At 47.0% G+C, this 20,512-nt stretch overlaps 1 protein-coding gene across 1 annotated transcript in view; it reads left to right on the forward strand.

The window, feature by feature from the left end:
* LOC147725796 (uncharacterized) overlaps window positions 1-18,755 on the forward strand; it is a 186,814-nt gene extending 168,059 nt beyond the window's left edge. The window contains exon 3 of the mRNA XM_086959945.1: window positions 14,540-18,755. Coding sequence (XP_086816071.1) covers window positions 14,540-16,911 — 2,372 coding nt within the window. The 3' untranslated portion in view covers window positions 16,912-18,755. The remainder of the gene's footprint in view (window positions 1-14,539) is intronic.
* The last annotated feature ends 1,757 nt before the right edge of the window (window positions 18,756-20,512 follow it).

Consider the following 20,512-nt stretch of genomic DNA (forward strand, 5'->3'; position numbering starts at 1 on the left):
GCTCTGTGTGGCTGTGTGTGTGGGGGGCTGTGTGTGCGGGGCTCTGTGTGGGGGTGTGTGTGGGGCGGCTCTGTGTGTGTTTGTGTGTGTCATTTGCGATAGATAAAGCTAGTGGCATTGTAAATGACAATGCCATTTATTTATGTTAAAAAAACATAAATAAAAATAATGTCAAGAGCAATGCCAATAGCTCTAACTTTAACAAAGGCAAAACCATTGCATTGTAAATGCTTGTTAGTAATCAATAGTCTCGGCAGAACCTGTATCAGGAGTTCAGGTAGTGCTTTAGCTTTTTCCCCAAGACCAACACCAGGGTGCCGGCCTTTATCCTCTGCTTCCAATTCTGCCCAACTTAACTTTTTCTCTCCCACCTCCCAGTCTTTCTCTTTAAGCTTTTCGTAAATACCAGCAGGCAACAGTACTTTCAATAATTTTATAATGTCAGCGTACGTGTAATCCCCTATGCGGAGAATGTCTTTTAATTCACGGTGAAACCCCCCCGGGTCTTTATCATGGCAGGGCAGCATCTTTTACATTTCCAGTATTTCTAGTTTCGTCAAGGGTGTGTAAACGTACACTCGCTGAAGGTCACCCGCTGCATTTTTGACGGGATGTACCTCTCGTAGGGGGTTCTGTCTGTCTATGTGCAAGCTCTTTCTGTCGCGGTGTGGGGCAGGAATCATGCACGTGGTCAGAGAAGTCAAGTACTTATGTCGTTGGTCCAGAATGGCATTAATTAATTCAGTACCTAGGTCTATCCATCTATCCAGAAGTATATCGTCCAGTAATTTATACAAGGGACCGGGATCAGAATATTGACTCTCGTACAACGTTATCAAATGTTGAACCATGTAAATACCAGCCAAACGCTGTTCGTTCGGCGGAAGGCTCAAAAAGGTCTGGGCCACTACATCACTGTTATATATGTTAGAATTAGACACCCATTGAACGGCTGACCGGGCTAATTCCTGTTCGTGTGGGGTGTGGGGTCTATCGCACTCTACTCGTCTTTTCAGTGCGTTTTTAGTAGCTTGGAATACATTTTCGAGGGAATATCTTTCTTTTATAGAAGGTCCCTGTTTGCGGTAGTCGAGGCACTTGGGCCTGTCAAACTGTCGTGCTTTGCCTACGTAATTTATTTTATTCATTTCCTCAGTTCCGGGCTCAACATCTTCTGATGGTGACTCATCTTTCCCGTCAGACTCTTTCCTGTGTAATTCTAAGATCTCTTTTCGTATTTTCCTGTACATACATTCCGTCTGTCCCTGTTTGTCATGCCGACCGGTAGCTATGTTGTCACTTCAATCAGTCAGACCTCTCTTTACTCCTTTGTCTGGTTGGTCTTGTTCCCTGATCAGACAGTTAATCAAAAAATGTAAAATCATGCTTTTAACCTCCACCTTTCTTTGTTCCATGGCCTCTTCTATACTCTCGGGTCCCTCCCCCGTTCTAATGAAATGGTATATTTTATCTAAATTTTCCTTCATGCCTGGTAATGTGATCAAATAGTCTACAGCGTGTCTTAATCTTAGTGAGTACACGAGCATTGCACCCTCACCTGGTACTGGATCGTATATACAACGTGAAATAGTTACATTATGCTTAAAGGGTGATGCTGTCATTTGTGGCGTTCGTTGTAGCCCTAACCCCAGCAGTGCTCGTGTTGCTGGCGGTGTTCTTGGCGTTGTTGGTGGCCCCCCTCCCACTGCCCTTTGTCCTACGTCGTCTTTCACGGCCTGCGGAAGCTGCATTTGTAGAAGCAGATCCTGTGATGGGGGCGGAGGGAAGGGAGGGAATTCTGCGTTTACATAGTCCGGAGTGGGCTCTTCTAGATAGGAGGAAATAAAAGCCTCAGCTGCTGTCGGCTTCGCTCTACGTACTCTAAAGGGTACTGGTGGTGGTGGCAACTTACTGGGTACTTCTGAGGGGGTCGCTTTAGCTAGTTCTTCTGTGAGGACGGGATAAATACCTGCAACAAGAGCATTTCTTTCTCTATCTGCTTGTTCTGCCTTGACCCGTTCCCCCTCTTCCTGCAGTTCTTTTTCTCTGGCTTTTTCCACTGCTTGCTTACTTCTCTCTGCTTTGTGGAATTCTTTCTCTGCTCTCTTATGCGCTTCTTTACGCCATAACTCAATGGCATCTTTCTGGGACGGTCTTACTTTCTTTTTCCATAGCGCTTCCTCTACTTTCATAATGCATTCAGCATCCCATGTTCCTGAGGCAGGCCATCTATACTTCTCTTCTAGATCCTTCGTGTAATCTACCCATAAGTCTAAAAACAGTATGGCATCTAGCCCGTGTTTCTGGTACATAAAATGACCAGGTGTGTCTCTAGGCGGGACGGGAACTGCCTCTTCGATTATCCCTTTCCTGGTCCCTATCTGACGTAATTTCGAAAACAGTGGCATGTTGGAACTAACTTAACGAAAACACAATATATACAAAAAAATAGACTGAAAACAACCATTCGCACTACAACACTAAAACATTAAAAACAGATACATCCTAGCTAGTACATGGGGAAAAAAAAAACATGAACTTGAAAACTGTTAACTTTATGTACTGCAATACAGTACAACCATACCGGTCTCATTAAGAGACACGTCTTTACCGTGCCCACCGAAAGGGACACGTCTTTACCGTGCCTGTGTACCCAGACACGTCTTTACCGAGCTCAAATAAATGAACCCGTCTTTATGCGTTCCCAATAACGGTACTCACCGGGAAGCAGAACTTGAAGGCCTCAGAAACTCGATACTGCGTGACTGCGGTGCTGCTACTGCTACTGCGCATGCGCCTTGGAACAGGTGGGCCTCGGGATACCTCGGACCTTGCTCTCTCACGGCTTGGGCTCTGGTTGGGATGGTCCGCAATCCTCACCGCCTCGTGTGGATGCCTGGTCGCAGTCTCCGTCTCCTCCGTGTGCCTGAGGGAGTAGGCAGGAAGTCCCGCTGTCGTGTACACTTGAAGTCCGTCACGGCTGCAGAAGGGGGCAAGGGCTGGACCTACATCACCGGCGCGTGGGGAAGGGGACTGGTCCCTGTTCGGGCGCCAGATTATGTGGTAAATAAAAATATTACCCTGTCGGAATTTCTATACTTAACCAAAAGGTCATGCATATAATGAGAGGCAGAGTCCGTGGTGTCCGATTCAGAAGGGCTTTATTCAGTAACTCGAGTTAAGGGAGAATCGGGTTCCATCACCACTAAGGATCAGGAAGGATCGTCATCTGAACTTTATTCACAGAGTACATTATTTATACTTTAAACATACATTAACATTGCATGGAGAAGGCGGAGCGCTCCAGGCGGAGCAAGCGAAGGAGAGAGATAAGAGCACATGGGCGTGAAAAGGGCGTACACGTGGGTGTTCACTTGAGGAGTCATAGGTGTGTCATAGGTGGGTGGATACATGGAGGGGGTCTGCGTGGTCAGCAGGAACCTTTACCCTACTTGTGTGCGCAACTTGGTCATGACGTGGAATTGACGTGCAACTGGGGGAAGCTGGGGGGAGCTGACTTTCATGCTAGCAGAGAAGCCTTGGATGTCAGGACGACCTGCACTTCTGGTATTATCTGATATCTTGAGTTTGGAGGATGTATTATCTGAATTAACCCCTTCCGCGCGGCCGCGATTTTCCCCGTGTGCGGCCGCCGGCAGAACACGGGCGGGCCATGACGAACCCCAGCCGTCATCAGCACACGAGCACCGTAGTGCATGACGGCTGGGGTTCGTCACCAGCATGGAAGGGGTTAAAGGTCGCTCGAGCAAAGGCTGCTCATCACTAAATGCTAGTGTGTGCATATATTTCTTCGTGCATTGCGTGGGGCCATGGGCCTTCTATGGATGCGAGTTCTGTAAATCACTTGAATGTAGACAGAAAGGCTAGGCCCTATCTTCTGCAGGCGGGTTATGTTTACCTTCTTCATTAAGCAGGAATGTGTTTCTGTGGAGCAGAGCAGATAACTGTAAGCAAAATGCTGTCTTGGCAGGCCGGGCTGGGCACCTCTCGGCTGAGCAGGAAGTATGTGAGAGGTCAGGGATACATAGCTAAACTGCAGCTTTCAGAGTGTCAGGAGGCATGGAGCCTGAATTCGGGTCCTAGCTCGGCTGAGCCACAAAATGGGTTCATCTCGACTTTTAAACGTGCACCATGCAAATGCATTGGCAACATAGGCCTCAGTGCAGAATTAACATTTCTTTCATGGAGGGCTTGGTAACTGACATGCTAACATTGGACGGAAATGCAGAGGCATTATTATTACAGGCATGAAAGGGTAAGTGCATAGTGACATGGACATACATAGGGTACATGCAGGGGACACACTGGCCACGTAAAATTTCTATTTCCTCACCCGCTCCGGTCGCTCACAATCTGGGCTCCCCCTTGACCACGGGGGCCCCGCACCGGTACCTCCACAACTTCACCCGGGCCCCTCTCCTTCCACACGGGGACCCGGGGCTTACGTTGGCCTCCTCCTGCGGGGGCACTCACCGGCGGGGTGGGCACCCGCTCCGGTTCACAGGCACAATCGGGGCTCCCCCTCGACCATGGGGGCCCCGCACCGGCGCTTCACCTGGGTCCCCCTCCCTCACGGGGACCCAGGGCTTCGGGTCAGCTCTTCCATCTCTGGCTGCCGGGTCGGCAGCCAATCCCTGCGCGGCCTTTCCGGGCACGGCCGCGCGGACCAATCCGTGCGCGGCGTTGGCGGGGCGGGCCAATGACGCGGCCGGGCCCCCGTCACGTGATGCGAGTGACGACGGCCTCAGGGCCTAACGTCACTTCGGCGGCCCTCTCCTGGCACCGGGGGCCGCCGCAACGGTGCCCACCACAGCGGCGGGGTCTGCACGACAGCGCCGGACCGCGGCGGTGATTTTCGCCAATCTACAACCGGCGCAAGGCAGCGCCAACACTCCTCGGGCTGCGGCGGTGATGTCGGCGGCAATAAGGGGTAGGCTCCCTTTTAATTACTTATTTCGAACACCACATCAGCGCGCCAACACGCGGCGCTATCTCCTTCCCCAGAGAGGGCGTAACCACAGCGCTATTCACGGCGCTTAGCTCCTCTCCTCGGGCCACACAAATTCGGCGCTTCCAACACACAGCGCTATGCAGGGCACAGTTCGAGTTTCTAGCGCTTCACAGGCAGTGCCTCACAGCGTCAGAGCTTCCACAGGGGGCCACAGCTTCCTTGGAGGCATCAACCTCCCCAAAACAGCGCTATTGCAGCACAGCACCTGGCAAGCACACCTCACAGGGGGCAAACAGTTCCCCAACAGCTCCTCAGGGGCACACTCCTCACCTCCTGGGCGCTTCTTCACGCAGTGCTGGCGTGGTACCCGGTCCAATGCGAAGGTATCAACCCAGGCTATCTTACAAACAAACAACACTAGCTATGTCCAGGAAGATTCTGTTCCAAAATGAGCATAAACTATAACACAACAATAAACCTGATATCAAAAATGATTTGTTTTAATTAAAAAAAGGTTGATTTTACAATTAGATTTTGTATACAAGATAAATTGATGCAATAAAACAGATATTTTTTATAGATAAAACATATAAATTAAAAACACTGAAAGGACAAATTTGTTTGTCCTATCTACTATTGCTGTGGCTGTAGTCTGTCAACGCGCTTCGACACGTCGTGGTGTCTTCATCAGGACAAATATATTTGTGAAGCCAATTTCTCTGGTGGGACTTTTTTAAGGGTCTTTAGTTCTTCATTTTAGTACACGAAGGGTGAGGCACCTTTAAAAACATATATCGCGGTATGTGAAATCTTTTTCTCGAGATTTCACTGCTCCCTTCTCACTTATCGTGTTCTGAATTTTTTGTAGACTCTCTTCGCTTTGAAGACCCGTATTATCCGCGCTTCAAGGATTGCCTTCACAATTCAGCGGTACAGCACATGGTGCCGGTAAATGATGCCAATGGAGATATTGAGAGCGCCGCAGGTTAAAACAATCTTTCCATGTGACCCTTTAAAGATTCTTTTGTTAAGGATCATTCATTAGAGGTTCCGTTTCTGCAGAGGTTCTATCGCAGAGTGAACCGTTCTTTCTTTACGCGGAATGCAGCATTAACGTCACGGGGCATACACTTTCACCGGGACTTTGTTTTCTTTCTCCTTACAAAAATCTGCAAAGCGTTCTCTGTTTTAGCAATTCCATCAGATACCGGCGGTTTTCTCGAAAAAGAAGGGCTACTGGTCCAAACAGCGTCAGCGACCTGGGTAGGGGCCCTCCCTTGTCAGGGGCCCGGGGGACAGCAGAAGGGGGGGGGTTTAGGGGTGCAGGGCCCAGCTCACAGGCCCATGTGGCGGTAGCACCTCGCAGCAGGTCCCCTCTCTTTCTTGTCCCAGCTCTGACTGACTCTCTGGTGGCACATCCCCCTTACTTTTACCCTCCTCCCAGGCAGTGCCAGAACCTTCTAGAATGTGGGCAAAGCTGGCCCAAACTCTCTCACGGACCTTCTCTCACAGACCTTCTCACAGACCTTCTCTCACAGACATTCTCTCACAGACTCACTCACAGACTCTCAGACTCTGACGCAGGCACCCACTCTGACGCAGACACCCACTCTGACGCAGGCACCCACTCTGACGCAGGCACCCACTCTGATGCAGACACCCACTCTGACGCAGGCACCCCCTCTCACGCAGGCACCCCCTCTCACACAGGCACCCCCTCTCACACAGGCACCCCCTCTCACGCAGGCACCCACTCTGACGCAGACACCCACTCTGACGCAGACACCCACTCTGACGCAGACACCCACTCTGACGCAGACACCCACTCTGACGCAGGCACCCACGCTGACGCAGACACCCACTCTGACGCAGGCACCCACTCTGACGCAGACACCCACTCTGACGCAGACACCCACTCTGACGCAGACACCCACTCTGACGCAGACACCCACTCTGACGCAGGCACCCACGCTGACGCAGACACCCACGCTGACGCAGACACCCACGCTGACGCAGACACCCACTCTGACGCAGACACCCACTCTGACGCAGACACCCACTCTGACGCAGGCACCCACGCTGACGCAGACACCCACTCTGACGCAGACACCCACTCTTTCGCAGGCACCCACTCTGACGCAGGCACCCACGCTGACGCAGGCACCCACTCTGACGCAGGCACCCACTCTGACGCAGGCACCCACTCTGACGCAGGCACCCACTCTGACGCAGGCACCCACGCTGACGCAGACACCCACTCTTACGCAGACACCCACTCTGACGCAGGCACCCACTCTGACGCAGGCACCCACGCTGACGCAGACACCCACTCTGACGCAGACACCCACTCTGACGCAGACACCCACGCTGACGCAGACACCCACTCTGACGCAGGCACCCACTCTGACGCAGGCACCCACTCTGACGCAGGCACCCACTCTGACGCAGGCACCCACTCTGACGCAGGCACCCACTCTGACGCAGACACCCACTCTGACGCAGACACCCACTCTGACGCAGGCACCCACTCTGACGCAGACACCCACTCTGACGCAGACACCCACTCTGACGCAGGCACCCACTCTGACGCAGACGCCCACTCTGACGCAGACACCCACTCTGACGCAGGCACCCACTCTGACGCAGGCACCCACTCTGACGCAGACGCCCACTCTGACGCAGACACCCACTCTGACGCAGGCACCCACTCTGACGCAGGCACCCACTCTGACGCAGACACCCACTCTGACGCAGGCACACTCACACAGGCACCCACTCTGACGCAGGCACCCACTCTGACGCAGACACCCACTCTGACGCAGACACCCACTCTGACGCAGACACCCACTCTGACGCAGGCACCCACTCTGACGCAGGCACCCACTCTGACGCAGACACCCACTCTGACGCAGGCACCCACTCTGACGCAGGCACCCACTCTGACGCAGGCACCCACTCTGACGCAGGCACACTCACACAGGCACCCACTCTGACGCAGGCACCCACTCTGACGCAGGCACCCACTCTGACGCAGACACCCACTCTGATGCAGGCACACTCACACAGGCACCCACTCTGACGCAGGCACCCACTCTGACGCAGGCACCCACTCTGACGCAGGCTCACTCACACAGGCACCCCCTCGCACCCCCTCTCACACAGGCACTGCCTCTCACACAGGCACCTCCTCTCACACAGGCACCCACTCTCACACAGGCACCCACTCTCACACACAGACACACTCACACACAGACACACTCTCACACAGGCACTCTCACACACAGGCACCCACTCTCACACAGGCACCCACACTCACACACAGACACACTCACACACAGGTACACTCTCACACAGGCACCCCCTCTCACACAGGCACCCCCTCGCACACAGGCACCCCCTCGCACCCAGGCACTGCCTCTCACACAGGCACCTCCTCTCACACAGGCACCTCCTCTCACACAGTCACCTCCTCTCACACAAGCACCCCCTCTCACACAGGCACCCACTCTCACACAGGCACCCACTCTCACACAGGCACCACCTCTCACACAGGCACCTCCTCTCACACAGGCACCCCCTCTCACACAGGCACCCACTCTCACACAGGCACCCACTCTCACACAGGCACCCACTCTCACACAGGCACCCACTCTCACACAGGCACTTCCTCTCACACAGGCACCTCCTCTCACACAGGCACCCACTCTGACACAGGCACCCACACACAGACACACACACACACAGACACACACACACACAAACACTCTCACACACAGGCACTCTCACACACAGGCACTCTCACACACAGCCACTCTCACACACAGGCACTCTCACACACAGGCACTCTCACACTCACAGAATCTCTCACAGACTCTGACTGTCTCACAGACACTGTCTCACAGACACTGTCTCACAGAATCTGTCTCACAGACTCTCTACACAGACACTTTCTCACAGACACTTCCTCACAGACACTTTCTCACAGAAACTTTCTCACAGACGCTGTCTCACAAACGCTGTCTCACAGAATCTCCAACACTAAAGAAAGGGAGTTAGAGGAACAATAGCAAGGCTCGCCCTCCAAATAATTATAGTTACACAAAAGGTCTCTGTCGCCAGATTCCTAGGAGCCCTGCTAGTTACCATAAATCACAACCAACACACAATGGGGTCGATCGTGAAAAGATGATATTGCGTACAAAAAAGGAGAAATTGCTCCTTTTTTAGGTGTCCCCTCACTCACCAGGGTTGCCCCATGGTGACAATATTCATCATTGGGGCCATCCCAGTCCTCTACGGGCTGGGGCGTGCTACGACTTGCGACAGTTACGTAGGAGCACTTTATAGAAGACTATGTGTGGTGCATGTGTATTTGTGGAGTGGACTATGTGATGTATCTTAAAAATACCTGCCCAGTAGGTTGTCAATAAACTTTATTCTTGCCTCTAGGTGGTAATATTAAAAACGGGGTGGGTAGATAGGGCGCCCTAAACGTAATGTGTCAAGGTGTACCTATCAACTCCTATCTTCTACGTCTAGTTTATTGACAACCTACTGGGCAGGTATTTTTAAGATACATCACATAGTCCACTCCACAAATACACATGCACCACACATAGTCTTCTATAAAGTGCTCCTACGTAACTGTCGCAAGTCGTAGCACACCCCAGCCCGTAGAGGACTGGGATGGCCCCAATGATGAAGCATGTCACCATGGGGCAACCCTGGTGAGTGAGGGGACACCTAAAAAAGGAGCAATTTCTCCTTTTTTGTACACAATATCATCTTTTCACGATCGACCCCATTGTGTGTTGGTTGTGATTTATGGTAACTAGCAGGGCTCCTAGGAATCTGGCGGCAGAGACCTTTTGTGTCACAGAATCTCCACACAGACACTTTCTCACACTCTCTCTCACAGAATCTTTCACAGACTGTCTCACAGAATCTCTACACAGACACTTTCTCACAGACACTTTCTCACAGACACTCTCTCACAAGCACTCTCTCACAGGCACTCTCTTACAGACACTCTCTCACAGACACTCTCTCACAGACACTCTCAGAGACACTATCACAAGCACTCTCTCACACACTCTCTCACAATCACTGTCTCACAGACACTCTCACAGACACTCTCTCAGACTCACTCTCCCACTCTTTCTCACTGAGCGACTCGCTCTCTCTCACTGAGTGACTCGCTCTCTCTCACTGAGTGACTCGCTCTCTCTCACTGAGTGACTCGCTCTCTCTCACTGACTGGCTCTCTCACTCTCACTGACTGACTCGCTCTCTCTCACTGACTGACTCGCTCTCTCTCACTGACTGACTCTCTCTCTCTCACTGACTGACTCGCTCTCTCTCACTGACTGTCTCTCTCTCTCTCTCACTGACTATCTCTCTCTCTCTCACTGACTGTCTCTCTCTCTCTCTCTGACTGTCTCTCTCTTTCTCTCTCATGGACTCTCTCACTGACTCTCTCTGACTGACTGACTCTCACTGACTGACTGTCTCTCTCACTGACTGACTCTTTCACTGGCTGACTCTCTCTCTCACTGACTGACTCTCTCTCACACTGACTGACTACCTCTCACTGACTGACACTCTCTCTCTGACTGACTCTCTCTCTGACTGACTCTCTCTCTGACTGACTGACTCTCTCTCACTGACTGACTCTCTCTCACTGACTGACTGTCTCTCTCACTGACTGACTCTCTCTCACTGACTAACTGTCTCTCTCACTGACTGACTGTCTCTCTCACTGACTGACTCTCTCTCTCACTGACTGACTCTCTCTCTCACTGACTGACTCTCTCTCTCTCTCCCACTGACTGACTACCTCTCACTGACTGACACTCTCTCTCACTGACTAGCTTTCGCTAAAAGACTGACTCACTCTCACTGACTATCTCACTGACTCACTCTCTTTCACTCACTGACTGACTGACTCACTCACTCACTGACTCTCTCTCTCACTGACTGACTCTCTCTCTCACTGACTGACTACCGCTCACTGACTGACACTCTCTCTCACTGACTAACTTTCGCTAAGACTGACTCATTCTCACTGACTCACTCTCTTCCACTCACTGACTGACTGACTTACCTTCACCCTCCTGTTATTTATGCCCCCCCCCCATAACAACAAAAAACACAACAAGCAGCCATTGGGACAGGCAGATACGAGTTGCCAGCATTGAAAGGACAAAAAAAACTCAAGACATTATTTTTAATACTTTTTTAATATGGTTGTTCAGTTGTACATAATGCTTTTTTGGTCATATCTAAGGTAACAAAAATGCTTCTGACACTTCTTTATAATAACTTTTCAGCATGCTGCAAACTTCTGTACAGCACATCTTAAAGACATAGGTAATGTCAATATCTCTGGCTGAACACTTATAAATTCCCAAAGGCGAGACCTATTGGCTAGTGAGGCATTTGCGGTTAGGAATCTCTAGCAGAAGAACAAGTTACTTACCTCCAGTAGCGCTCTTTGTTGTAGAGACTCGATCTAGCCGTAGTGTTCTCACCGTCCCTACCCATCCAGCCCGTTCTGTGACTGGACTCGATCCATGAATAAGGTCCCCACTTAAGTCTAGGACTCTACACACTGTTCATCCAATTTGCTATTGGTGATGTGTGTCTGTATGTGTGGACAGTCCTGAAAGTACCTGATGTTAGCGTGCAGCAGTTTTGTCTATATAGGCGTGCAGAGGTACTGCTAAAAGATTCCGTGTCCAGTCTGATGCTTGGAGAATATTCAAAAGAGGATGGATCTGTGGCTAGAGTGTCTACCAGAAAGCACATTACCAAAGGTAGTAACTTGTTGACGTACGTCTAATTCAGAATTTACCGCTTTGTGTTGTTTCTGTGTCTTTGCTGTAATGAAGATCTATTTTTTAATTTCATGTTCAGCACATTGCCAACATTTTTCTTCATTTTTGAGAAGTCAGCAAACTCTTTGCAGTCATCTTGGACCTTCCTTTTGATTCATTCCCAATTTCTCCAAAATGAAAAATATGTATTACACAGTGTTAATGCTGCAGTTGCATCCTTAGGTTCCAGTGATGGCTTCTGCTTTTTAGTTGTATTTTCATGTTTACTGTTTAAAATCAATGTTATAGTTTTTCCTACAGATGCAACATTTACACTGACAAGTAAACCTCAATGAGGTCTAAGGCCATCACTTTCTCCCTTAGAAAGTTGGATTTTCTGCGTCTCAGCCTGAGTGCTAGATGCTTCTATGTATACACTCCAGATATCCCAATATAAGTCTGCTCTAGAACCACGTTTTATCATATGACTGCTTCTCAGTTTGCCACCAACAATAAGCACGTTGTTGTATCCACCCATGAATGATATGAAATTCTATCCATTTTTTAAAACCAACAAATTCAATAGCACTAACAGGCTCCATCACTAAATGGATCACAGACTGCTCTGACGTCCTGGCTCCCCTCAAATCCAATAACCTTCAAGATCCAGACCACAAAGTGGTATAAAGAGGAGATAAGAACGGCCAAGTGATGCTGCAAACAACTGGAACACAGATGGACAATTAGCCATGAAAAAAACAGGCGAGCACCTTCAAATTTCCCCTCAGGTGCTACCACAAACTGATCTGAGCCACCAAACACTTTTTGCTTAAAGGCCAAATTGATGTCAATACAAGTGAGTGAAGTTTGACACTTCTGCCACATTTTCTCTCCAGATAGCAAGTGTTGTTGGCCTCTGTTTTGGACTTCTAAAGAGTCTTAAGAAGTTCCTCCATCTTCTTCCCTGTCTGCAGCAGGAAACGCTGATCCAGGCTCTGATCACTACTAGACTGGATTACGCTAATCACCTTTACTTAGGGTTACCACAGTATCACCTGAGAAATTGCAATTGATCTGAATGCTGCGGCGCAGCTTCTGATAAAGTTTCCCAGAAGGGCACACATCCAACCACACTGGAGTATACGACACTGGCTTCCCATCGAAAAACGGGTGAGGTTCAAAGGACTCGTCATGACTCATGAGGCTTTTTACAAGTCTGACTCCCAATACCTTGCCAAGAGGATGGTTCCTTACCTCCCTTCCAGATCCTTTCGTGCTTCTAACTCTCTTTTGGTGGTGACTCCCAAGTTTAGAAGGAAGCGCTGGGGTGGCAGCTCCCACTCTCGCCTGGCACCCAAAGAATGAAATACTTTTACACAGCGGGTGTGTGCTGTGAGGGAAATTTTTGTTTTCAGACGATTGGCTAAAATCTGGCTTTTTAGTTCTGCATTTTAACTCCACTACTTAAAGGATCTGTGCCTAGTAAAGCACCTGGACACTTTATGAGTAGCTATTGCACTCTATAAATCCCCTTAACATAAACATACCAAGAGCAGCCAAGAGGCCTTTGACATTGTGGAAGCTTTCAACTTCCCAGCAGCTGGCTCCACCAGCATTTGCCCCAGCATCTCCTCCTCGCAGGACCTCTGCATCAAGCTGTCCTAGTTTTTCTGCAGAAAGAGAGCAATACGTCAACTTCCAACCTAAAGCAGACCCAGTCTACCCTGCAGCACACTTCTCCATTGCAACCAAAGAAACCACTTTGACAGTCTGGCCACCCATCTCCTCGGACGAAACCATCCACTCTAAAACCCCATCAGATCTGCACATCCACAACATCTTTGCGAAAGGGCTACAAACCATCAGCTCAGTGCTTCCCAATATCCTGAATGCCTCCATCACGAGTCACCTTCACAGATGCCCAGAAAGAGAGCAGTCCTCCCTCCTACCTAAGAAGCCATCCCCAGACCCAACGACACAAGCCAATTACAGACCTATCTCCTGCTACCCACATATTGTATTCTCTTTCTTAAGACCTTGAAAAGTGTAATTTCATTGACAGTCAAACTAGGGTCATATGGTGATAGTTAAGAATAGAGCAGTGAGTTCACAACTAACACAACATTCCTTCTTTTGTGACACTGCGTTAAACCTTTGGTAAATCCCTGATCTGGCTATGTGCTTTCAGGTACCTAAGTGGGCTGAGCATCTACCCAAATACTTGCAGGTTATAGGTTCAAATGCAGCCAACACAGACTTTCATCCTTCCCAGGTCAATGAAACGTCCACCACTATGTTGGGTAATGTGGACATCTGTTATTCAAATACTTAGACATAACCCAGTTTGTGTTTTGCATCATATAAATATTAAGTACTACGATTACTTCAATTAAACCATCTTGGGCCATCTTTCCTGTAATGCGTTATCAAAGGTTCTTACAAATTAGTGATACCTTTTCAAACCTGCTGATTGTTTCATTTTTTACATGAGTAGTGTATCCTGTTAATCAGACCACTGTATTATTAAAGTAGACATGGTTTTTGCAAGAGTATGTTATCTGCAGGAACAGTTTACATCTTGTATTTTCTATCATATGAAAGTTCATCTTTCTTTTGAGGGTTGTTTGTCTATTTACAGCTAAAAATGCTCAGTAAAAATGCTTTAGTAAGCATTTCATTTGATAATTAGATTTTTTTGTTTGCAACCTCAGTAAGTTAAAAATCCATGTCTTATTCTTTTTTTCCCTGACAGATATTGGAGCTGTACAATCACATGAGACATATGATCCTGAACCATGTCCAGAACTAGAATCAACATTGAAAGGAAAAAACAACTTTTTAGGATCGCAAATCAAATCCCGCAAAACACGAAACAAGTTGCACACAGGAAATATGATTACGACCGGAGACCATCTATATCTCAACCCTGAATGTGGACAAGGTGACAATAAATCAGTTACCCTTACTGATCAACAAACAGCGAACACGGAGGAGAAGACAAGCACGTACTCCGAATCTGTGGATCCTTTCAGTGTGAACTCTACTCTTGATACGGATCAAAAAACATACACCGATGAAAAACACAACTTGAAGACTCAAAACCTGAATAAGGGATTTCAAACATTTAGTACATGTGGAACCATATTACACAGTAACTCAACCTTAACTAGACAGTTACGCTCAGTAACACATCCATTTACCTTCAAAAGCAAATATGATTTTAGTGAGGACCAAACCCTCAGAAGGCAGAGTAAACCCAGAAAAATTAATGTACGCCTTTGTAGAAAGATTCTCTCTTCTTTATGCAACTATCGTGTTCCCCAAAGCACGGATGAGGGAGATAGACCGTATAAGTGTATGGAATGTGGAAAGGGTTTTAAAAGGAAAGATGGTCTGCAGATTCATCAAATAGTCCATACAGGAGAGAAAAGAAAGACCCCACATGCCTGCAGCGAGTGTGGGAAAGGTTTTACTTCATTATCAGAACTCATCAAACACCATAGGATACATACAGGCGAGAAGCCCTTTTCATGTGACATATGTGGGAAGAATTTCACCCAGTCATCGCACTTAACTGTACATAGGCGAATACATACTGGGGAAGAGCCCTTTGCTTGTAATTTATGTGGCAAGCGGTTTAAACTTTCATCCCATTTGAAAAGTCACAGTGTAATTCACACGGGAGAGAAACCTAAAAAATGTGATGAATGTGGAAAGGGTTTTCGTGACACATCAGGCTTAAAAATTCACAAGCGCATTCACACAGGAGAAAAACCATTTCATTGCATAGAATGTGGTAGGAACTTCTGCCATTCTACAACCTTAACATCTCATATGAGAACACATACAGGAGAAAAGCCATATACATGCAGTGAGTGTGGTAAGTGCTTTAGCCGCCTGGATGGCTTAAACATTCACGAGCGAACACACACTGGAGAAAAACCATACTCATGTGATGATTGTGGAAAGAGCTTCAGCTTCCCAGGAACTTTAAAGAACCACATAAGGATACATACCGGAGAGAAATCTTACAAATGTTTTAAATGTGGGAATCGCTTCAGGAACTCATCGGCACTCTGGAAACATGTGAGACTGCACACAGGAGAAAAACCGTACATCTGTAATCAATGCCCAAAGAGATTCAGTAGCAAAGCAAAACTGCAGCTACACAGGTATGTGCACACAGATGATAAGCCCTATCAATGTAGTGAATGTAACAGAAGATTTAAAAATCCTGCACATGTGAGAGCGCATTACAAAAGACATATAGGACTAAAACCATACATATGTATTGAATGTGAAAAACGGTTTGCTACACAGTCAGCTCTGACAATACATGAGAGATCTCACACTGGAGAAAAACCATATACCTGTGCTGAATGTGGGAGGTCCTTCAGTCAGTCAGGGAACATGATGAAACATCAGAGTATGCACTTTGGAGAAAAAACATTTACATGTAGTGAATGTGGGAAGTGTTTTGGCCAGTTAGGGAATTTAAAATTACACCAGAGACTACACACAGATGAGAAGCCCTATTCCTGCACTGAGTGTGAGCATAATTTCAGACTGTTGGGACATTTAAAAATTCATCAGCGAATTCACACAGGTTTAAAACCCTACACGTGTAAGAGCTGTGGAAAGAGTTTTGCTCACTCCGGAAGCTTGCTTGTGCACAAACGAATTCACACTGGAGAAAAACCATGTAGATGTATTGAATGTGGCAAGATGTTCAGAACCACAAGTGCCCTGAAATCACATCTAAAACTGCATACAGGTGAGAAACCTCACAAGTGTTGTGAATGTGGAAAGAGCTTCAAAGAATCTCAGGGCTTGAAGATTCACCAGAGAATACACACAGGAGAAAAACCTTATGAATGTAAAACTTGTGGCAAGCGATTCACGGACTCTGGGTCCCTCTCCTCACACCAACGAATTCACACTAATGAGAAACCCTATGTATGCAGTGAATGTGGAAAGGGATTTATTGCCTCCATATACCTGACCAGACATCAGCGAGTACACACTGGGGAGAGACCTTATGAGTGCACCGACTGCGGGATGAGATTTTCTCACTCTGTAACCATGAACAAACATAAACAAAGAAAACATGGAAGACGGAAATAAATCTTAAGTCTGTACGGATGGTGATGACCATACAGTGGACCTCAGGAGGTTTAAATCAACTCTATGCTTCTTGCCTTGTAAAATCATGTTATTTTGATGTAGGTTTTCATGAGAATTTACTCCATTTCCAAGGGTTTCCAGTTTTGACAAATGTGAGAACTAGGCATATGAAAATAGTGATTTTTAAAAAAGAATTCAAGTGTTAGGTGTGCACTAAAGTAAACCATGGTAATATCAATAATTCCTGAACAACCTTCTCAACCACGCAAAGGATATTTATGCTGGTCGTTAGTAGACCTGGGAAGAGGAGAATGAGACAAGCAGGAGAGAAATAGATGCCAATGATATATTCACTCTGCCTGGTCTTGCAACTGGTCTCAACCCACACTGCAGAGCGTTGATATCTACAAAAAAAAACTATTTTAGAATTTTGTCATCTGAAATCAACGTTTGCCCTGCCTAAAAGAACATACAATATACCCGGAGACAGTCTCTATAATCCCACTAGTTTATAGTTGGCTGAAATTCCTGTGACATCCTACCGCTGAAATATAAATGACATCTATAAAATAGGTGTACCAAATAACCTTACCTGTAATACCTGTTTTTACCTGTACCATAATATGTGATTGGTATTCATTTTTAAATGTGACTGCCAGGCCTATGCTAAACCTTCAGTGCTTATGTTTAGGTTTCTCATCAACTACGTCTCTTACACTGGCTACCTGTTGAAAAGGCTATTTATTGGAAATGCCACGAATTTGTACGGGGAACTTCTCTCACTCAACAAATGCATTCGGAACCTCCAATCACAGCTTGTCTTCTGAATCCTCCAGAGCGCTAGTCAAAAAAGGCCTTTGCTTTTTAAATACGGGTTCTGCATGTAAAATTCCCTTCCAACACAATTACACCTAATTGCTGATCTTTTAGGAAAGCACTTAAAACTTATATTTGTCCTCTTAAGTGATCTGGTTGTCCAGCAGTAGTATCAACAACAGGACGTCATATTTTTGGTTATTGCATGCATAGTGAAACAAATAAACAAATGTGTTTCTATGTAGACCACTACCTTCAGTATTTGTAAATCAAGTCCGTTATCTAAATGTCTCTAAATCTCACACGTTCATCAGCTGTGACATAATAAACACACAATAGTGTTGTGTTTCTCACCCTTACAATATATTTTTACGCCTGTACCACTGGCAATACAAAAAAACTATAAGAAACTCAAAACTAATGAACAACATCAGTACATGGGGAGGATTCCTCCTGTGAAACTACAAGTGCGTAGAGTTTGTCATCCTGAGGAACGATGACTCCAGTACAAGCATGCAACTCAAAGTGTAAATGCAGACTCAAGTGTTATCCCAGAATACTTCTCAATATTCAGAAATCTTTGCTAACTCAGGATGAAAGTGTGATGCATTCCAATCTCCTGGCCACAGAAATTAAGTGTCTTGTTTTCCTAGCTAAGAATACTTTGAAAACCTGAAGAACTAATATCCTACGATTCCAAGATAGCCACCATTACTGCAAATCCCATAGCGGTCTGTGGCGTCGCCTGCCTCGAGTCCAGTTGTCTATTCAGCACAGTGCAAACATTCCAGCTGTAAAGCCTCACGCCAGGCAGCGCCCACCGCCCCACATACTGTGCACACAGCTGGCCGCCTCTACAATGGAGGACACAAGCACCCAGGAAATTTGTAGGAGCGTGTCTTTGTGCTCACACCGGAAATAGAGGTATGCACAGACCGTGGGTAATAATGGGCTCCCTACTCTTATGTGCCGAGGTCTCCGTTGCTTTCCCTGACCACTCCAGTCCACTAAAAATTGCCTTCTAACAATCTGTACATCTAAGATCTTATGTAATGTGTAATAATTTTTAACATTCAGCTGAATAGGAGAAGGACTTGGAGCAAAATGAGTCTTTGCAGACTAAATCTTCACGAAGGATACATGAAATAAGGTATGAATTTTCAGAGGCTGTGACAATTTTAACCCCTTCACTGTGGGGCAGATTCCCCTGCTGTGCTGGGGGGGCGGGGGCACACACAGCGCCCCCATGCTCATGACGGGCTCAGCTCGTCATGAGCCACGGTTCTCGTGTGCTCATGAGAAGCTGAGCTCGTAATGACCACGCCTGTTGCTTAGAACGCCCAGCACAGTAGGGAAATTAGCCCTGCGTGTCAGCGTTCTAACGGTCATGACAAGCTGAGTTCGTCATTAGCACACGGGAACCGTGGCTCATGACGAGCTGAGCTCGTCATGAGCATGGGAAGGGCTAATCAAACCCTTATCCGATTAACAACTTGTTAACGGTTAGTGGACTAACAGACTTGGATGCAACTTGAAAGCTTTTTTCCAAAAGTAAATTTGTGAATGACCAGACCTTTTCATCTTTAAAGTACTTTGTGCCTCAATTCTTTGAAAGAGAGAGCGATTGCAATAATGTTTGATAGCTCAAATATTGTTCAACACATTTATTCACTTGTTCGCGCTGTCTTTTCCATTTGTGGATATTAGCTGAAAGACCGACAAACTTAATTGTTTATATAACGCATACCAGAATTGCGAGAGGAACCGAGATACTGAATGCCATGGTCTAGATAGAATAGGAGCATACTTTTATGTGATAGCTTAATTTGGGCACGCACAAGACATCTGCACATACTGACTAACATCTGTAGAGAGTGTTGGCCACCGAAATATCCAAAATAACTGCTGCTCTTTCAGTAATTCCAGGATGCCCGGCATCTTAGAGATTTAGTGCCAGGTGTGCATAGCCTTTTTGTGGGAATCTGGCTCTTTGTGACCCAAAAAAGCCTTTTTCTGATGTACAGAACTAGATTGTGATTCAGTGGAACGTTACCAAATCACATTTTAGGTTTGCAACAAAATGGCAACTTTGGTATTTGGAAGAGGCACGTTTAGGGTGCCCTTTCCAAATACCAAATTGGATTGGTATGTAATAATGTTTTGCAACTCAAATCCAGCCCAAAATATTAATACTTTACTGACTACAGACATGTAGTGGTAAGCCATTTGCAAATGTGAAAGTGTCCTCAAAGGACGCTTTCTCCTTTTGAGAATGTTGAAGAAAGTATTTAGGAGTAGGCAGTAGTCCTAGGTTGGTATCATTTTTTTTTTTTAAGCATCCCATTTTCCTTTAAGAAAAACAGGCTGCCTTTAAAAAAGCGTTATTTATAAGCTGTCACAGACCTGGTGGTCTGCTGACCTCAGCAGGCCACTGTCCCTGTGATGACAGCTATTGCTAGTTGGTCACAATTTCTACCCTACCTTAATAATATTCATGAGGTAGGTTGATTTGTGATGCACTAGAATTTGTATTTTGCAAACCGACCTATTAGTACAAAGCTCATTTGGCAAGTTACCACACTGGTTGCAAAACTACTGTCCATAAATTGCCAGTGCTTTGTACATCTGGCTATGGAGTCATCAGTCTGACTCATAACTTATTGTCCTAATTGCACTAAAGAAAATAAAACAGTTTCTCTTGTTATAACAACCCATCTTGGGGGGAGGCCTGACCGTCTAAGATGGCATCCGTGTTTTGAGATCAATATCACGGGCCCCACTAACA

Source organism: Lissotriton vulgaris, chromosome 3_1 (genome assembly GCF_964263255.1).
Source record: "Lissotriton vulgaris chromosome 3_1, aLisVul1.2, whole genome shotgun sequence".
Classification (NCBI taxonomy): domain Eukaryota; kingdom Metazoa; phylum Chordata; class Amphibia; order Caudata; family Salamandridae; genus Lissotriton; species Lissotriton vulgaris.